Here is a 15,812-nt window from a genome sequence, read left to right as displayed (position 1 = left end):
TTATCCTCAGTAAGATTTTATTTGCATGTGATATTAATGATATTGTTCTATAATTTCCACATTCTGTGGGATCACCTTTCTTTGGAATGGGTATAAATATGGAACTCTTCCAGTCAGTTGGCCAGGTAGCTGTCTTCCAAATTTCTTGGCATAGCTGAGTGAATGTCTCCAGCAGGGCATCCATTTGTTGAAACATCTCAATGAGTACTCCGTCAATTTGTGAAGCCTTGCTCTTCACCAATTCCTTCAGTGGACCTTTGGCTTCTTCCTTCAATACCATTGGTTTTTGATCATATGCCACCTCTTGAAATGGATGAACACTGACCCTTTCTTTTTGGTGCAGTGACTCTATGTATTCCTTCCATCTTCTTTTGATGCTTCCTGAATCATTCAATATTGTGCCCATAGAATCTTTCAATATTGCAACTCAAGGCTTAATTTTTTTCCTCAGTTCTTTCAGCTTGAGAAATGCCAAGTGTGTTTTTGGTTTTCTAACTCCAGGTCTTTGCACATTTCATTACAATAATTGGCTTTGGCTGCTAGAACTGCTCTTTGAAATCTGTTCAGCTCTTTTATTTTGTAATTTCTTCCATTTTCTTTAGCTACTCTCCATTCAAGGGCAAGTTTCAGAGTCTCTTCTGACATTCATTTTGGTCTTCTTTTCTCATCTTTTTAATAACCTCTTGCTTCCTTCATAGATGATGTTCTTGATGTCATCCCACAATTCCTCTTGTTTTGGGTTACCGGTTTTCAGTGCATCAAATCTGTTTTTAAATGGTTTCTGAATTCAGAAGGGATGTTATCAAGGTAATATTTCGGCTCTTGTGGACTTGTTTTAACTGTCTTCAACTTCAAGTTGAACTTACATAAGACCAGTTGATGGTCTGTTCCACAATCAGCTCCTGGCCGTGTTTTGCCTGAAGGTATTGAACTTCTGCATTGCCCCTTGCCACAGATGTAGTCAATCTGATTCCTGTGTTTTACATCTGGTGAAGTCCACATGTACAGTTGTCACTTACGTTGTTGAAAAAGGTATTTGCAATGAATAAGTCATTGGTCTTTTAAAATTCTATCATGTGATCTCCAGCATTATTTCTATCACCAAGGCCATATTTTCCAACTACCAGTAACTCTTCGTCATTTCCAACTTTTGCATTCCAGTCACCAATGATAATCAATACATCTTGATTGCATGTTTGGTCAATTTCAGACTGCAGAAGTTGGTAGAAATTTTCAGTTTCCTTATCTTTGGCTTTGAAGATTGGTGCACACATTTGAATAGCAGGAGCATTAACTGGTGTTCCTTGTAAACGTATGGATATTATCCTATCACTGACAGCATTGTACTTCAGGACAGATCTTAAAACAGTCTTTTTGATGATGAATGCCACACCATTTCTCTTCAATTTGTCATTCCCAGCATAGTAGATCATTTGGTTGTCTGATTAAAAATGGCCCAAACCAATCCATTTCAGCTCATTAGTGCCTAGGATATTGATCTTTATGCATTCCATTTCATTTTTGACAACTTCCAGTTTTCCGAGATTCATACTTCATACATTCCATGTTCCAATTATTAATGGATGTTTGCATCTGTTTCTATTCATTTTGAGTTATTCCATATCAGCCAATGGATGTCCCGAAAGCTTTACTCTATCCATATCATTAAGGTTGTCTGTACTCAGAGTCACCTCTTCCCCAGTCAAATTTTAAGTGCCTTCTGACCTGATGGCCTTATATTCTGGCACTGTATCAGACAATGTTTTTAGGCTGTTCATAAACTTTTTCAGTAATATATCAGACAGTGTTTCACTGCTATTCATAAGGTTTTCACTGGCCAATTCTTTGAGAAGTGGATGACCACGTCTTTCTTCTTCTAAGTCTGTCTTAGTCCAGAAGTTCCACTGAAACCTGTCCACCATGGGTAACCCTGCTGTCATTTTGCAACAAGGTGGCATAGCCTCCAGCCTTATAGCAACACCTAAGCTACCACAAGACAACAAACTTACAGACAAGTTCATCTCCCTTATTTGTTCCTAACCCCTTGGCACCTGCCCACCTTGGGCAATGGCCTTAAAATAGAGCTGCCCACAAGTAAATAGCAGCCCCTGAGCCCAAGTCCACCTACATCAGGCACTGGCCTTAATAAAGAGCGAGCCCCAAGTGAGAAGCAGTCTCCAAGCCCCAGGCCTGACTATGTCAGGCCCTGGCCTTAAGAAAGAGCTGCCCCAAGCAATAAGAAGCCCCCAACCCCAGGCCCACCTACCTTGGGCTCTAACCTTAACGTAGAGCCACACTCAAGCAAAAAGCAGCCTCCAAGCACCAGACCCCCCTACCTCCGGCCCTGGCCTTAATATATAGCCACACCCAAGTGAAAAGCAACCTCTGAGCCCTGGGCTTATTATTTTCAATAACAGTTAACTATTTTTCTGCTTCATAATGTACTTTGCTCCCCTCTGCAATGCGTGGTGCTGGAAAATGCTAGTAAAGGATTCTGGGGAGAAGGAGGAGGCTTTAAAGAAGAATAGTCACATGCTGGATACTCTACTAAGGGGAAATTTGACTGAGAAGAGCCAGGTACAGGGTAAAGAAATAGGTAATTGCTCTCCCCAAATATACAACTCAATATCCCCAACTTAAATGTTTAGAAATGGGTGATAAATTCACTATTACAAAATGGAAAATTAAACTTATGATTTAAAAATTACTTGTTTTCTCTTTTGTACCTTAAATGTCTTCATATTTTCTGGTATTAACACATCTGCTTTGACCCATTTACTGTGAGTTGATGCATTGTATGTCCAAAACATTTCTTCTTCCTTTGATAAGAAGGAAAGACATTACATATTTCTTAAATTGTAATTTCATAGTTACATACGTATTCTCTTAATTACATTTTTGTAGTGATTACCCTACCTAAAAGAGCTCTGGTGGTTCACTGTGTAAAGCATTTGGCTGCTAACCAGAAGGTTGTCAGTTCAAAACCACCAGCTGCTCCTTGGGAGGAAGATGAGGCAATCTACTTCCATAAAGATTTACAGCCTTGGAAACCCTACCAAGGTCACTAAGAGTGGGTTTGGGTTTTTTTGTATCCTACCTGTATAATATTAAACCAAAACACAAAGCTCATTGCCACTGAATTGATTCCAACTCATAGTGATTCTATGGGACCAAGTAGAACTCTCTCATATTTCCAATGCTGTAAATATTTTTTTGATTTTTTATTTAAAGGTTGCATAACCTTTGCTGAAGAACACTGTCACACCTTTCTTTTCTCCCATTGAGTGCATGGTGGGTTTGAACCACCAACTTTTCAGTTAGCACCCCAGCACATCAACACTGCCACCACCACTCCTTGTATATTTAAAAAAAAAAAAAAAGAAAAAAGAAAAAACTCACTTCCATAGAGTCAGATCCAACTCATACCAACCCCTCCTTTGGTTTCTGAGGTGGTATTATTACGGAAGTAGATTGCCCAGTCTTCCTTCCCAGGAGTAGCTGGTGAGTTTGAACCACCAGCCTTCTCTTTAGCAGTCAAATGCCTTAGGCACTATCCCACCAGAGCTCCTCCTTGTATATTAAGTTCTAGAAAATCTAAAATATTGTTGGGATGGATTATATAGCTGTGTGACATTTTTAAAAGGAAATCAAGCATGTTTATGTAGTTAAGCTGCTTAAATTTTTATGAATGGAGAATATGAGAACAGAAAAAAATTTGAATGGAATATTCAAAGATATAAAGTAGCACACTTCATAAATAAAATTCCAAGTACCAATTCATAGCACCAATAATCTAAATGCTGATTCCATTGACATTACCAGATTATGCAATACTGTCATGATACTAGAAAAGATGGAATCAGCAAACATTTAATATAAAGCTAAAAATGATGCATTTTTCTACACCATCTCAATTTATATATTTTTTTTCCTATGGGAGAATTCATTCCAAGTTCCAAGCAATACATTTAATATTCTGGAGATTATATTTCTATATTTTGACTCTTCCAGTCATTCTATCAAAGGCCTTGTTATGTCTTCCAGATAATGTTATGTCATGAATCTGTATAATGATCATTTTTCAAGATGAAAAATGTATGCACACTTTTGCTACTGCACACTATGAGGTAAGAAACACAATAAAAGTCTATAACACACTCCAAAATTTTGCCTTATGGTATTAGTATTTATGATTTATGATCATGCTTTTATGTTCTGTAATAATCCTATTTTTTTCTTTACATCTCATCTTTCAATTAATTTGACTTTTCTCTGGTAAATGATAGACCAAATTGCTCATAATATTTACTTATAGAATTGAATGAAATAGTATTGACTTTTTATGTAACAACAGAGTATAAATGTGCAGAGGGACATGAATATATTTCAAGTTGAGCTCTGAAAATGTCTCTGTGCCTTCCTTCTATTGTGAGATCGGAAGCATTAAGATATAATACCGAGTTGTAATTCAAATTACATGTGACACATTTTTTTCTCAGACTCTCATGAGGATTTATCCTCTTACTCAGCTTTATTTATTTCATTCATACCCAAGATTTCCTAAAACTGAATTTATTTTCATCTTAGTTTCTCACCTTCCAAATTTCCAAGTCCTAAATATTTTAAAAGATAGTCTAAACTCATTAAAATTCACTCCATTTCATTACTTATTCATATCTACTGTTAAGACTTTCACAAGAGAGTGGAGCAAATGAGGAGGACATATTTTCAGCTGACAGCTTCCACGTCAAATCAGGATGAATTGGAGTTATAAGAAGTTGAGACATGGAACTAATATTTTTTCCAATTACTTCCTACTTAACTTCAGTTACTTAGCATCAAGACACTTATACCTACCACAGATGCTTTTAGTAACACTATTTGGAAAGTGGCATTCTTCATTTCCCCCATTTTCAGTATATGAGCATAATTTAGAGCAATTGTGCTCTTTTATCACACTGACTAATGGATCACCTTCTGTTCTGCCCAAAGCAGAGTACATTAAATTTTTTTGGCAAGTGGGGAGAGGACTTTCCAAACTTAAATGTCTTTTCATACACTAAGTTAAAGGTATACCAAATGAGATCCACATTTTCTACCACATTTCCTGTCTGACAACACAAGGCATGAAAAGAAAAAATAATTTATCCCAACTAAATGAATTCAGTTTTAATTTTATTTCTCTCTTTACTCTCAGCCTCTTTTATCTTGTTACCTGCAACAAGGTAATACAACGGGAGAAAAAAATAAAACCTGGACTTTCAAGTGATATTCTAATTTTCTATGATCATTAGTCAATCTCTTAAAAAGAAAAGAAAAGAAAAAACAACATTTGCTCCCACACACCAGGGCTATTAATGCTATTTGATTTTTCAAGACAAATATCTATCACCAGATCTCTTGGTAAACTCAGCGTATCTTTTCCTTTTCCAGTGAAGAAATAACTACACTAAATACAACCAAATACAAAGTTTTTGTATTTTGAAGGTCCCCCCTTTTATTTTTCCCTTTTCTATTTTTTTTTTTTAAATTACTTTTATTGCATCCCAGGACAGGACCATGTATTTTGGTAAAGATCATTCTTCAGAGGGATTTTATTATGGCTTTAAATTATATAAGGGAACATACTTTTCTTTCTTGTCTCAAGTATTTATCCTTTCTACCTGCTAATGGGAATTTAGAAAACATGTACAGGCAGTCCCTGAGTTACCAACAAAATCCACTGCTAAATGTGTCTTTAAGTAGAATTTGTAGGTGAGTTCATACAGTTGTTACTTAGCATTACTTAAGTACCAAAAAAAGGCTCAGAGCTTTTTAATGATTTAAAAACTAAAAGGGAAGATGATTGTGATGAAAAATTTGTTCTGAGTAGGGCTTGGTTCAATCCTTTGAAAGTAAGCACAAATTTACATAACACTACAGGGCAAACAGGAGTTGTCCTTAAGTCAGACATTCATAACCCAGGGACTTACTGTAAAACACATCACAAGCTAGGCGCTCCACTGCCCATGCCTCATTGATGAAAAATCTCCACAGGATAAAAGATAGGTTGTTACTATGATGATCATTTAAGAGATAATGGGCAGAAATCACGTGTAAAAATAGTTGGACTGGACAAACCCCAAATTTAAACTGATTCTAAAGTAAACTTTTTATTCAAAAACTTGCTTTCTGTTTTTTTTTTTTTTTTTTTTTTTACTTCTCAAGTTCTACTCTCCTTTGGAAATAAAGAAAATAAATAACATTATCTCCAGGTATTTTTTAATGTACATGCAGATATTTATATGGATTTACAGATGGTTATTGTAAAATAAAATTAAAAAAAAAAACAGCATTCTATTCGTGGTACATGCAAATAATCATTTTCATCAAGAGTTAGTTTTTAAGTGATAGGTTTGAAGTTCTTTTTAGGTTTGTGATAAAACATCAACTTGTGACTTAAATATATCTTTGTGCAGATTTAATATCAGTGACTAACATTTTAAGCATATAGAGCACAGCAAATACAGTGCCAGAAAAGAAAGGTATCTTGTAAAATACTAGGTATCCAAGGCATAAAAATTGGTCTCTATTTGCCTGGAGTACTAGAAGGAGAGTCAATAGTAAAAGGAGGAAATGGCATGTGTGGCTAATTGTCTCCATGAATAATTACCCCTTTTTCATGAGACCAGAAGAATTGGATGGTGCCTGGTGGCCATTACTGAACATTTGGTCAAAGATTCTACAGAAGAATCCTGATCAAAAGAGGAGGGGGGGAAATGTAGAGCAGGATTTAAAATTCTCCAAGAATCCAGATTTTCTGAAGCAACTGAGGCTACATTAAACCCCTGATATGTCTGCCCTAATATAATCTTTAAACCTTAAACCAAAAAATATCTCTGAAGGCTGCTTAAAACCAGATAGTTTACCCTAACTAGTACAAGGGAGCTCTGGTAGCATAGTGGCTAAGGCACTTGACTGCTAACCAGAAGGCTGGCGGTTCAAACCCACCAGCCACTCCTCGGAAGGAAGGTTGGGCAATCCTACTTCCATAGTGATACTGCCTCAGAAACCCAAGGAGGGGTCACTATGAGTCAGGGCTGACTCGACGGCACATAACAACTAGTACAAATGCCTGCCTTGACCATTGTGCTCTTGTCAGATCTATCTACATGGAAATGACAACTGCAATGTGAAAGATCGACAAAAAACTTAGAGGGCAGTGAGTTTATGCTAACGAAGAAGAAGTAACTCAGAAAAGGAGGGTGAGAATGATTGTACAACTCAAAGAATGTAATCAATGTCACTGAAGTGTACATGTAGAAATTATTGAATTGATGCATGTTGTGTTATGTATATTCTCAACAACAATAATAAAAATGTTGTTGTTGTTAGGTGCCGTCAAGTCATCTCTAACTCATAGCGACCCTATGCACAACAGAACAAAGCACTGCCTGGTCCTGTGCCAGCCTCATGATCCTTGCTATACCTGAGCCCGTTGTTGCAGCTACTGTTTCTATCCATCTTGTTGAGGGCCTTCCCCCTTTTTGTTGACTCTCTACTTTACCAAGCATGATATCCTTCTCCAGGGAATGGTCCCTTCTGACAAAATGACCAAAGTAGGTGAGATGAAGGCTGTCCATTCTCACTTCCAAGGAGCATTCCAGCTGCACTTCTTCCAGGACAGATTTGTTAGTCCTTTTAGCAGTCTATGGCACTCTTAGCATTCTTCTCTAACATTGCAACTCAAAAGCATCAACTCTTCTTTGTCTTCCTTATCCATTGTCCAGCTCTCACATGCATAAGAGGTGATTGAAAATACCATGGCTTGGGTAAGGCACACCTTAGCTTCAAGCAGATATCTTTGCTCTTTGTAACTTGAAAGAGGTCTCTTGCAGCAGATTTGCCCAATGCAATACATCGTCTGATGTCTTGACTCCTGCTTCCATTGGTGTTGATTGTAGAACCAAGTAATATGAAATCCTGGACAACTTCAATCTTTTCTCCATCCACCAGGAAGCTGTTTATTGAACCAGTTGTGAAGATTTTTGTTTTCTTTATATTAAGGTGGAATCCGTACTGCAGACCATAGTCTTTAATCTTCATCAGTAAGTGCTCGGAGATTCATAGTCTTTAATCTTCATCATTAAGTGCATCCTCACTTTCAGCAAGCAAAGTTGTATCATCTGTGTTTCGCAGGTCATTAATGAGTCTTCCTCCAATCCTGAAGCCATACTCTTCTTCACATAATCCAGCTTCTTGGCCTGTTTGCTTTTTACATGGCAGATAATCAATTAATGTTCATTAAATGTTGAATGAGTTATGATAATAAATTTAAATTTAAAATTTTATACATAATAAAATGAATTATTTAAAAAAATACTTAGTACACTGATAAATATCAAGCAACACAGTCTAGATATACATCCAATTAGTTCTAGTTAATACACTAAATCATTCTCCATGATTAAATTTTTCTCTTTTTCTTATAATGTGGGAGATGGAATCTTGGTAAGTCTATTTTTATTAAGTGTTGTGGTATCTGGAGCTAGCTTGCTTTTCTCCTTGCTTTGTATAGCCTCAAAACCACCAGAGGATGATAGTGCTCATTTTCTTTGGTGTTTAGAAAAGATTAAAATGATCCTCAGGATTAAAACATGCATGATAAAAATTTTAATTTAAATTTATTATTGTGACTCATTTAACATTTAATGAGCATTAATTGATTATCTGCCATGTGAAAAGCACTATCCTATGCTTTATCTTTAACCATAATTTAAACTCAAAAACCACAACCAAAAAATTTAGAATTTTTTCAACTATGCCTTTGGTGAAAGTGAAATTGGATATCATGTAAAACTGCAAATTGCCTATAGGTTCACTTCACTTGGTTTATATGGCACAAATGACAGTAACTGAAAGCTTACAGAGGCACTGAGGATACAAGATATCTCTCTAAAGTTTAGCCTAATTTTTAATTTGCTTCCATGTATCTGGAAAGTTTAGAGCCCACAGAAAGAGTAGGCAGTTGTTTCCATGTGCCCCCTAGCCCTTCAGAAATCAAATGAGATATATCAAGTTGATTATAAGATATTGTAGCTGTCAAGGGCTATTGCAGAAAGGTCACAAAACATGTAACACAGTCACAGAATGTTAGAAATCATGTCTAGCCCAAGTAACAAAGGATAATTTATTAGGCTATCTAATAAGAGTGCTTGCCTAACTTCATAACTCAGAACTTTGTAAGTATCCTGGAGAAGTGATAAAAGAAAGAGTTTAGGACATGACAAAATGCCACAAAAAGAAAAGGAAGTGGTTATGTGACAGACTGGGAAGAAAAAAAAGATATATCTGCTGAATTTTCAAGTATCTTTATAATAAGAATTCTAATATCTGAGGATTAATTAAGGAGCTCTGGTGACACAGTGTCTAAGGCATTTGCCTGCTAACCAGAAGGTTGGTGGTTCAATCCCATCAGCCACTCCATGGAAGGAAGATGGAACAATCCACATCCATAAAGATTTACCACCTTGGAAACCCAATGAGGGTCGCTATGAGTCAGTATTGACTCAATAGCAGTGGGTTTGGTTTATGCTTGAGGATTAATTATTATGGCCCTTTACACTTCATAAGAAAAGAGAGCACACAAAAACGTTATTGACAGGAGGTTACTGGCTCCTAATAAGAATAAATGATAAATAAACTTGTGTTGAAAGAATGGATGTGACTGATATCATGTGGAAATTTAAACTAGATTGATTCAAGGCACCCAGATCAAAGGAAACAAATTGGAATACTTTTACTATCTTTCTTCCTCTGTCAGAATTCCTGCAATTATTTCCAAATGTTTCCCACTTCCACGTTTTGTTGACTCTCATCTGCCAATGAATTCTTCTTCACAATAAGAATTTTCAAAATACGTCAGGTGTTTTCCCACTTGTGAAGGAGGACTTTCAATTAAAATCAGATAGCGAAGGTCCTGGATTTGTTTTACGTATCAGTACTACCACCACAATTTTCACTCTACCTCATGTGTCATTTTTATTTATCATTATTATTCAAGTAATTCATTCATTTAGATGTAATCAATTTGTAGTCTTTAAAATGTTATCTAAGAATCCCTGCTGGCACAATGGTTAAGTACTTGGCTGCTAACTGAAAGGTTGGTGGTTCTAATCCACTAGTGGCTCCAGGGAAGAGAAGATCTGATGATCTGTTCTCTTAAAGGTTATAGCCTAGGGCATCCTATGGGGCGTTTTACTGTGTCTAATAGGGTGGCTATGAGTCTCAATCAACTCGATGGCATACAACAACAATAAAATTGTATGGACTGGTACCAGGAGAAGTAATTTACTCCTATTATATTTACAGCTTTAATGATACACAGATCTAAAATCTAAGATTGATCACACCAGAGCTTCAATACAGAGCTAGCATTCCCAAAATAAATAAATAAGGAGGTGATTCCGACTCATAGCAAACTGCATTGGGTTTCCAAGGCTATAAATCTTTATGGAAGCAGACTATCTCATCTTTCTTTGGTCAAGAAGCTGGTATGCTTGAACCAACAACCTTCCTGTTTGTAGCCAAATGCCTTAACCACTACACCACCAGATCTTATTGGATATGATGTAAAACCAAAAAACCAAACCCACTGATTCCGACTCATAACGACTCCATTGGGTTTCCAAGGCAGTAAATCTTTACGGAAGTTGATTGCCTCATCTTCTTTCCACAAAGCAGCTGGTGGATTTGAACCACCAATCTTCTTATTAGCAGTCACATGTCTTATGCACTACATAACCAAAGCTCCTTATGAAAGAGCTTCCAAAGAACTCCATATAAAACATATCTACTGAAGAGTTATAAATATAACTAGGTAAATAGTTACATTTTGGTAACACTACAGGATACCAATTTTCTAATTTTTTATTAAATCTATAGTTTCTTTAATATACCTTTGTGAATTATAAGTGTATGTAGCATGGTGCCTAAGGCACTTGACTGCTAACCAGAAGGCTGGTGGTTCAAACCCACCAGCCACTCCTCGGAAGGAAGGTTGGGCAATCCTACTTCCGTAGTGATACTGCCTTGGAAACCCAAGGAGGGGTCGCTATGAGTCGGGGTTGACTTGACAGCACATAACAACAACACCAATAATATTGTGAAAATTATTACATTAACTTCTGTTGTTGTTGTTGTTGTTAGGTGCTGTCGAATCAGCTCCAAATCTGTGTACAATAGAACAAAACACTGTCCAGTTCTTCACCATCCTCACAATCCTTGCTATGCTTGAGCCCATCATTGCAGCCATTGTGTCAATCCATCTTGTTGAGGGTCTTCCCCTTTTTTGCTGCCCCTCTGCTTTACTAAGCATGATATCCTTCTCCAGGGAAAAGTCCCATCTGACAACATGACCAAAGTAGGTGAGACCAAGTCTGGCCATTCTCACTTCCAAGGAGCATTCTGATCCGACTTATAGCGAACCCTCCTTGGGTTTCCCAGGCAGTATCACTACAGAAGTAGATTGCCCAACCTTCCTTCCAAGGAGTTGCTGATGGGTTTGAACCACCAGCCTTGTGGTTAGCAGTCAAGTGCCTTAGGCACCATGCTACCAGAGCTCTCTCATTTACTCAGTGAATTTTAAATAAATGCAAGTTTCTTACCTTGCTGTGATACAGTCTTACTCTCAGAACACTTTTTTCCATAGAGTAAAAGAATTGAAGATGGCAGCCCTTGCCTAAGCAGTGACACATAGAGCTATTCAAATAAGCCCTGCTGTCTAGATGGTTAAGAGTAAAAGCTTGCTTAGCTCCTATCCATACATAATAACCTGAAAAAGAAAAGAAATGAAAAGAATTATTTTTCAAAAAATTAGCTGTTTCCTGTTTGAACAGTATTATCACATTTCTAGATTCTTCAAAAACAGGCTTGAAAAACATTGTATTTAAAAGGATATACAACTTTGAAATGAATGTACCAACTACAAATAAAACATTGAAATCTGTTTGAAATTTCTGATTGAAATATGCTAATTTCTGAAATTAAATAATACTTTCAGTATTAAAATTCAATATTCTTATTACAAAATATACTGATTTAAAAATTCTTATGCCACCAGTTATTTTATTTTAAAGGTAACAATGTAACCTTTCTTTAAGCAAGAATTTATCTTCTATATTCCTAGAATTCTTTTCCCTTTTGGTTATTTTTTCTACTTCTTATACAGACACTTTTATATTTTATAAGGAATTACAATTTAAAATGCCCTCTTTCTTACCAAACTATATAAAAATATCATATAGCAACAGTTCTATTAAACTCTAACTATGGATTTTATAGTATATAAAAAGTATCAGCAACTCAGTTTTTCCTATCTGACATATAAATCCAATTGGTACTGTTCCTGCACTTAACAATATTGATAATATTGAGATACAAACAGATTTTTCTGATTTTACAACTTCATTTCTCAAAAATGAAATCTTTCAAAAGCTTCATTTCTTTGTAAGTTACTAAACATTTAGAAATTTTTAGTAACTTACAAAGAAATGAAGCTTTTGAAACTATGAATTTAAGTTAAATTCTTCGTTACTAGAATGTTAGACTCTAATCAAAACAGAACTGTTAAGTTCAAACTTTGCATAAAATCCTGTGATCCAAACAGAAAAGAACAATAAATAAAATATAAAAACAGAGAGAGGTAGCTCAAACACAAGATAAAATATTTCAAAAGATGAGTAATAAAACCCCAATTGTAGTAATGAGCAGGGATGACACCATGAAACCCTTCGGCTTTGAAACCAGAAATGTAACACAACACAACGCACTGCCCTCCAGTTGGATCCGACTCATAGCTACCCCTCCTTGGATTTCCCAGGAGGTATCACTACAGAAGTAGATTGCCCAACCTTCCTTCTGAGGAGTGGCTAGTGGGTTTGAACTGCCAGCCTTCTGATTAACAATCAAATGCCTTAGACACTATGCTGCTATTGCATGGATTTTTGCTAATATGAATGCTAGGAAAGGATGGAGGAAGAGAGTCAAACTCTATCAATGAAGCCAAAAGCTGGTTTGGGGGACCCACTTCATAAAATGATGTGGAAAATATACCAGCAATCACTGCCTTAGACAATGGCTCAATGACTGGATCTACAAAATTCCCAACTTTCCTATGCAGTATGAGCCCTAAACTGTAACTGTTACTCAGATAATTTCTCAGGGATTTAATTAAGGTTACAATAAAATCACTACCCAAGAAGTAAGCACAGTGAGTAAGAGAAGGAAACAATTGACTGGAATGGAGGAAAAGAATAAAATTGCATTGAAAAGGGGACTACAAAATAAAATATATAAATATAATGCTAAAAAACAAGAAAAAATTTAATCATATTTGCAAACTGAAAAATTTGGAATTAATTTTGTTAAAAGTCTAAGAAAGACTTTAAAAAGTATGTGAAGATACTAAGGAAATCAAAGGAAAAATAGTTTTAAATTAGAAAAAGAAAAAGAAAAAAACTAAGAAATTTAAATTAAAATATCAGTAAAACCAAAAATAGAAACCAAACTCACTGCCACGGAGTTGACTGTGACTCATAGCGACCCTCACTGGGTTTCTGAGGCTGTAAATCTTTATGGACATAGATCACCCCATCTTCCTTCTACAGAGAAGCTGGTGGGTTTGAACCACTGACCTTCTGCTTAGAGCCAAATGCCTTAATCAGTATGCCACCAGAGTGCCTTAAAATTTCAATAGATAGCATATAATTTAGACCGAGCAAAATAAAAGATAAAATTAGTTGATTGGAAGGTGGTACCGAAAATAGAACTCAAACAGAACAAGAGATACAGAAAATAATAATAATAATAATAAAAGCAGTCAACATATGGAATGTAGTTTAAGGCACTCCAACATATGTTTAATAGGAGCCTAAGAAGAAAAAAGTTCAGAGACTGAGGGGGAAATAAAAACAAAAACTATATATAGAGAGAGACAGAAAATTTCCCTAAGGAGAAATATGTGCAGAGTGAAATTTGAAAAAACAAAACAACTGCAACCATCACTATGAAATTTCAGAATATCACAGAATAAAGAAAAAGGCAACTTTAAAATCAGTATGAAAGTAAAAAATAATGAGATTATGTCTGATTTTCTAATGGCAACAATAGATATCAAAGGAAAAGAGGTACGATTACCATGTACTTAGAAATTAAAAAAACTTAAAACAGTCATTTAATAATTTTATTGAGGAATGAAGCCAAATTAAAAAAAAAATTTGTTTTATAAGTACTCACATATAACTCTTTTCTAAGTAAAACAACAATTAAAAAGGAAGAAGAAAAGTGAACCAACAGGAAAAATATGAAATAAAAGAAACAATTATAAACAAAGAAAAGAATAAAATATATTGGTAAATGCATAAGTTTAATAAGATACTACAACAGGAATTTAAAATCAAGGTGCCAATAGTATCTGAATAGCTGGCTTGAGATCTGGTTTTGACTCCCTTTTAGTTCTGTTTCACCCTAACAGCAGACACCTTCTGTGCAGACTTAATCATGTAGCAAAGGAAATGCTTTTCCTCTGTGATTATGTTATGGACGTGAACATGTCTTTTGAGAGGAGACCTTGGTGCTGACCCATATCCAAATCTCCCATTTTAATATCCACCAGGTAAGTTCTACTTGAGCAGGCTTTTTCTAAGAAAGGAATGTCTAATAATTATAACGTTAACTACCCAGTGACTCCCCCTCTGGTCCTGGATCCTTGCAATTACTACACTCTAACCAATCTAAGAAAGATTTGAAGTCCATTGCCTTAAAAACTCCCACTACAGGAAATCTACAGGAATTCCTGCCACAGGAAGACCTGCCTTAGGAGCTTCCACTTCTGCCTTGTGATGATCTAAGTTTTCAACTATCAAAGTACTGTACTTCAGGTTCTTTGTTCTGCCCTTATAAAACGTCCCCATAGCTTTGCCATTTTGAAATGCTGGCAGAAGTTTCCTCCTGGCTTTAACTGTCTCTTTACTTTCAAAATATTTCCTTGCTTTTACTTTAACAAAGTAAGCATTAATTATTCTTGGAAAATATTGACTTAAAAAAAAAAAAAAACCTTTTTAGAAAGTTAAACTACAACTCAAATCAAAACATAAAGATGAAAATGGCACTTTAATTGCAATGCAGTTCTTCTCATGTTGAAGAGAAAGACAGAAATACGGAAACACTTAATATTTTGTTAAAGAAATGTAATGTTTATTGAACATTAAAAATTAAGAATAGTCTAAAAATACAAGATATTAAATAAACTTCCCAAGTGAGTAGGAGAATATTAAAAAACAAACAATGTCCCTGCCCCAATAAAGAAAGAAAACTATTGTGATAGTTGGAGTTGTGTGTCAACTTGACTGGACTACAATTCTGAGTGGTTTAAGCAGTTGTGATGTGGATTATACTAACAATGGGATCAGATGTATATGTTTTGAGCAGCCAATCTCTTGAAAGGGAGTTTCCCTAGGGGTGTGGCTTTCTTCCAATATATTTATGGGCATCCTGGGAAAAGAGAGACACTCTTCTGTGGATTGGGATCCTATTGTGCTGACTACAACTGTCCATGAATGAACAATCCACCATTCAGCCTGGTGATCTTGGATTCATCATTCGTTGGAGTCAACAGCCAGTACACTGCCTGCCAACGTTGAGTTCCTCAGCTCTTGCAGCTGTGAGAATCGGGAAAAGCCTCCAGCTTGACATTTGATCCAAGAACTTGGGACTTGTGAGCTTCTATAAGTGTGTGAGCCATTTTCCTAAGATAAATTTCTCTTTATATATAT

General features: G+C 35.8%; 1 protein-coding gene across 1 annotated transcript in view; it reads right to left on the bottom strand.

Moving 5' to 3' along the window:
- Positions 1 to 15,812, bottom strand: part of MALRD1 (MAM and LDL receptor class A domain containing 1) — a 1,363,654-nt gene that overhangs the window by 1,203,354 nt on the left and 144,488 nt on the right. Inside the window, exons 8-9 of the mRNA XM_007936352.1 lie at positions 11,646 to 11,812; positions 2,727 to 2,819 (exon numbers count right to left, since the gene is read on the bottom strand). Of these exons, the coding sequence (XP_007934543.1) occupies positions 2,727 to 2,819; positions 11,646 to 11,812 (260 nt within the window). The remainder of the gene's footprint in view (positions 1 to 2,726; positions 2,820 to 11,645; positions 11,813 to 15,812) is intronic.

Source organism: Orycteropus afer, unplaced genomic scaffold, assembly GCF_000298275.1.
Source record: "Orycteropus afer afer isolate SDZICR_OR568_19922 unplaced genomic scaffold, OryAfe1.0 scaffold00035, whole genome shotgun sequence".
NCBI classification, from domain to species: Eukaryota; Metazoa; Chordata; class Mammalia; order Tubulidentata; family Orycteropodidae; genus Orycteropus; species Orycteropus afer.
This window is presented reverse-complemented; position numbering and strand designations above follow the sequence as displayed.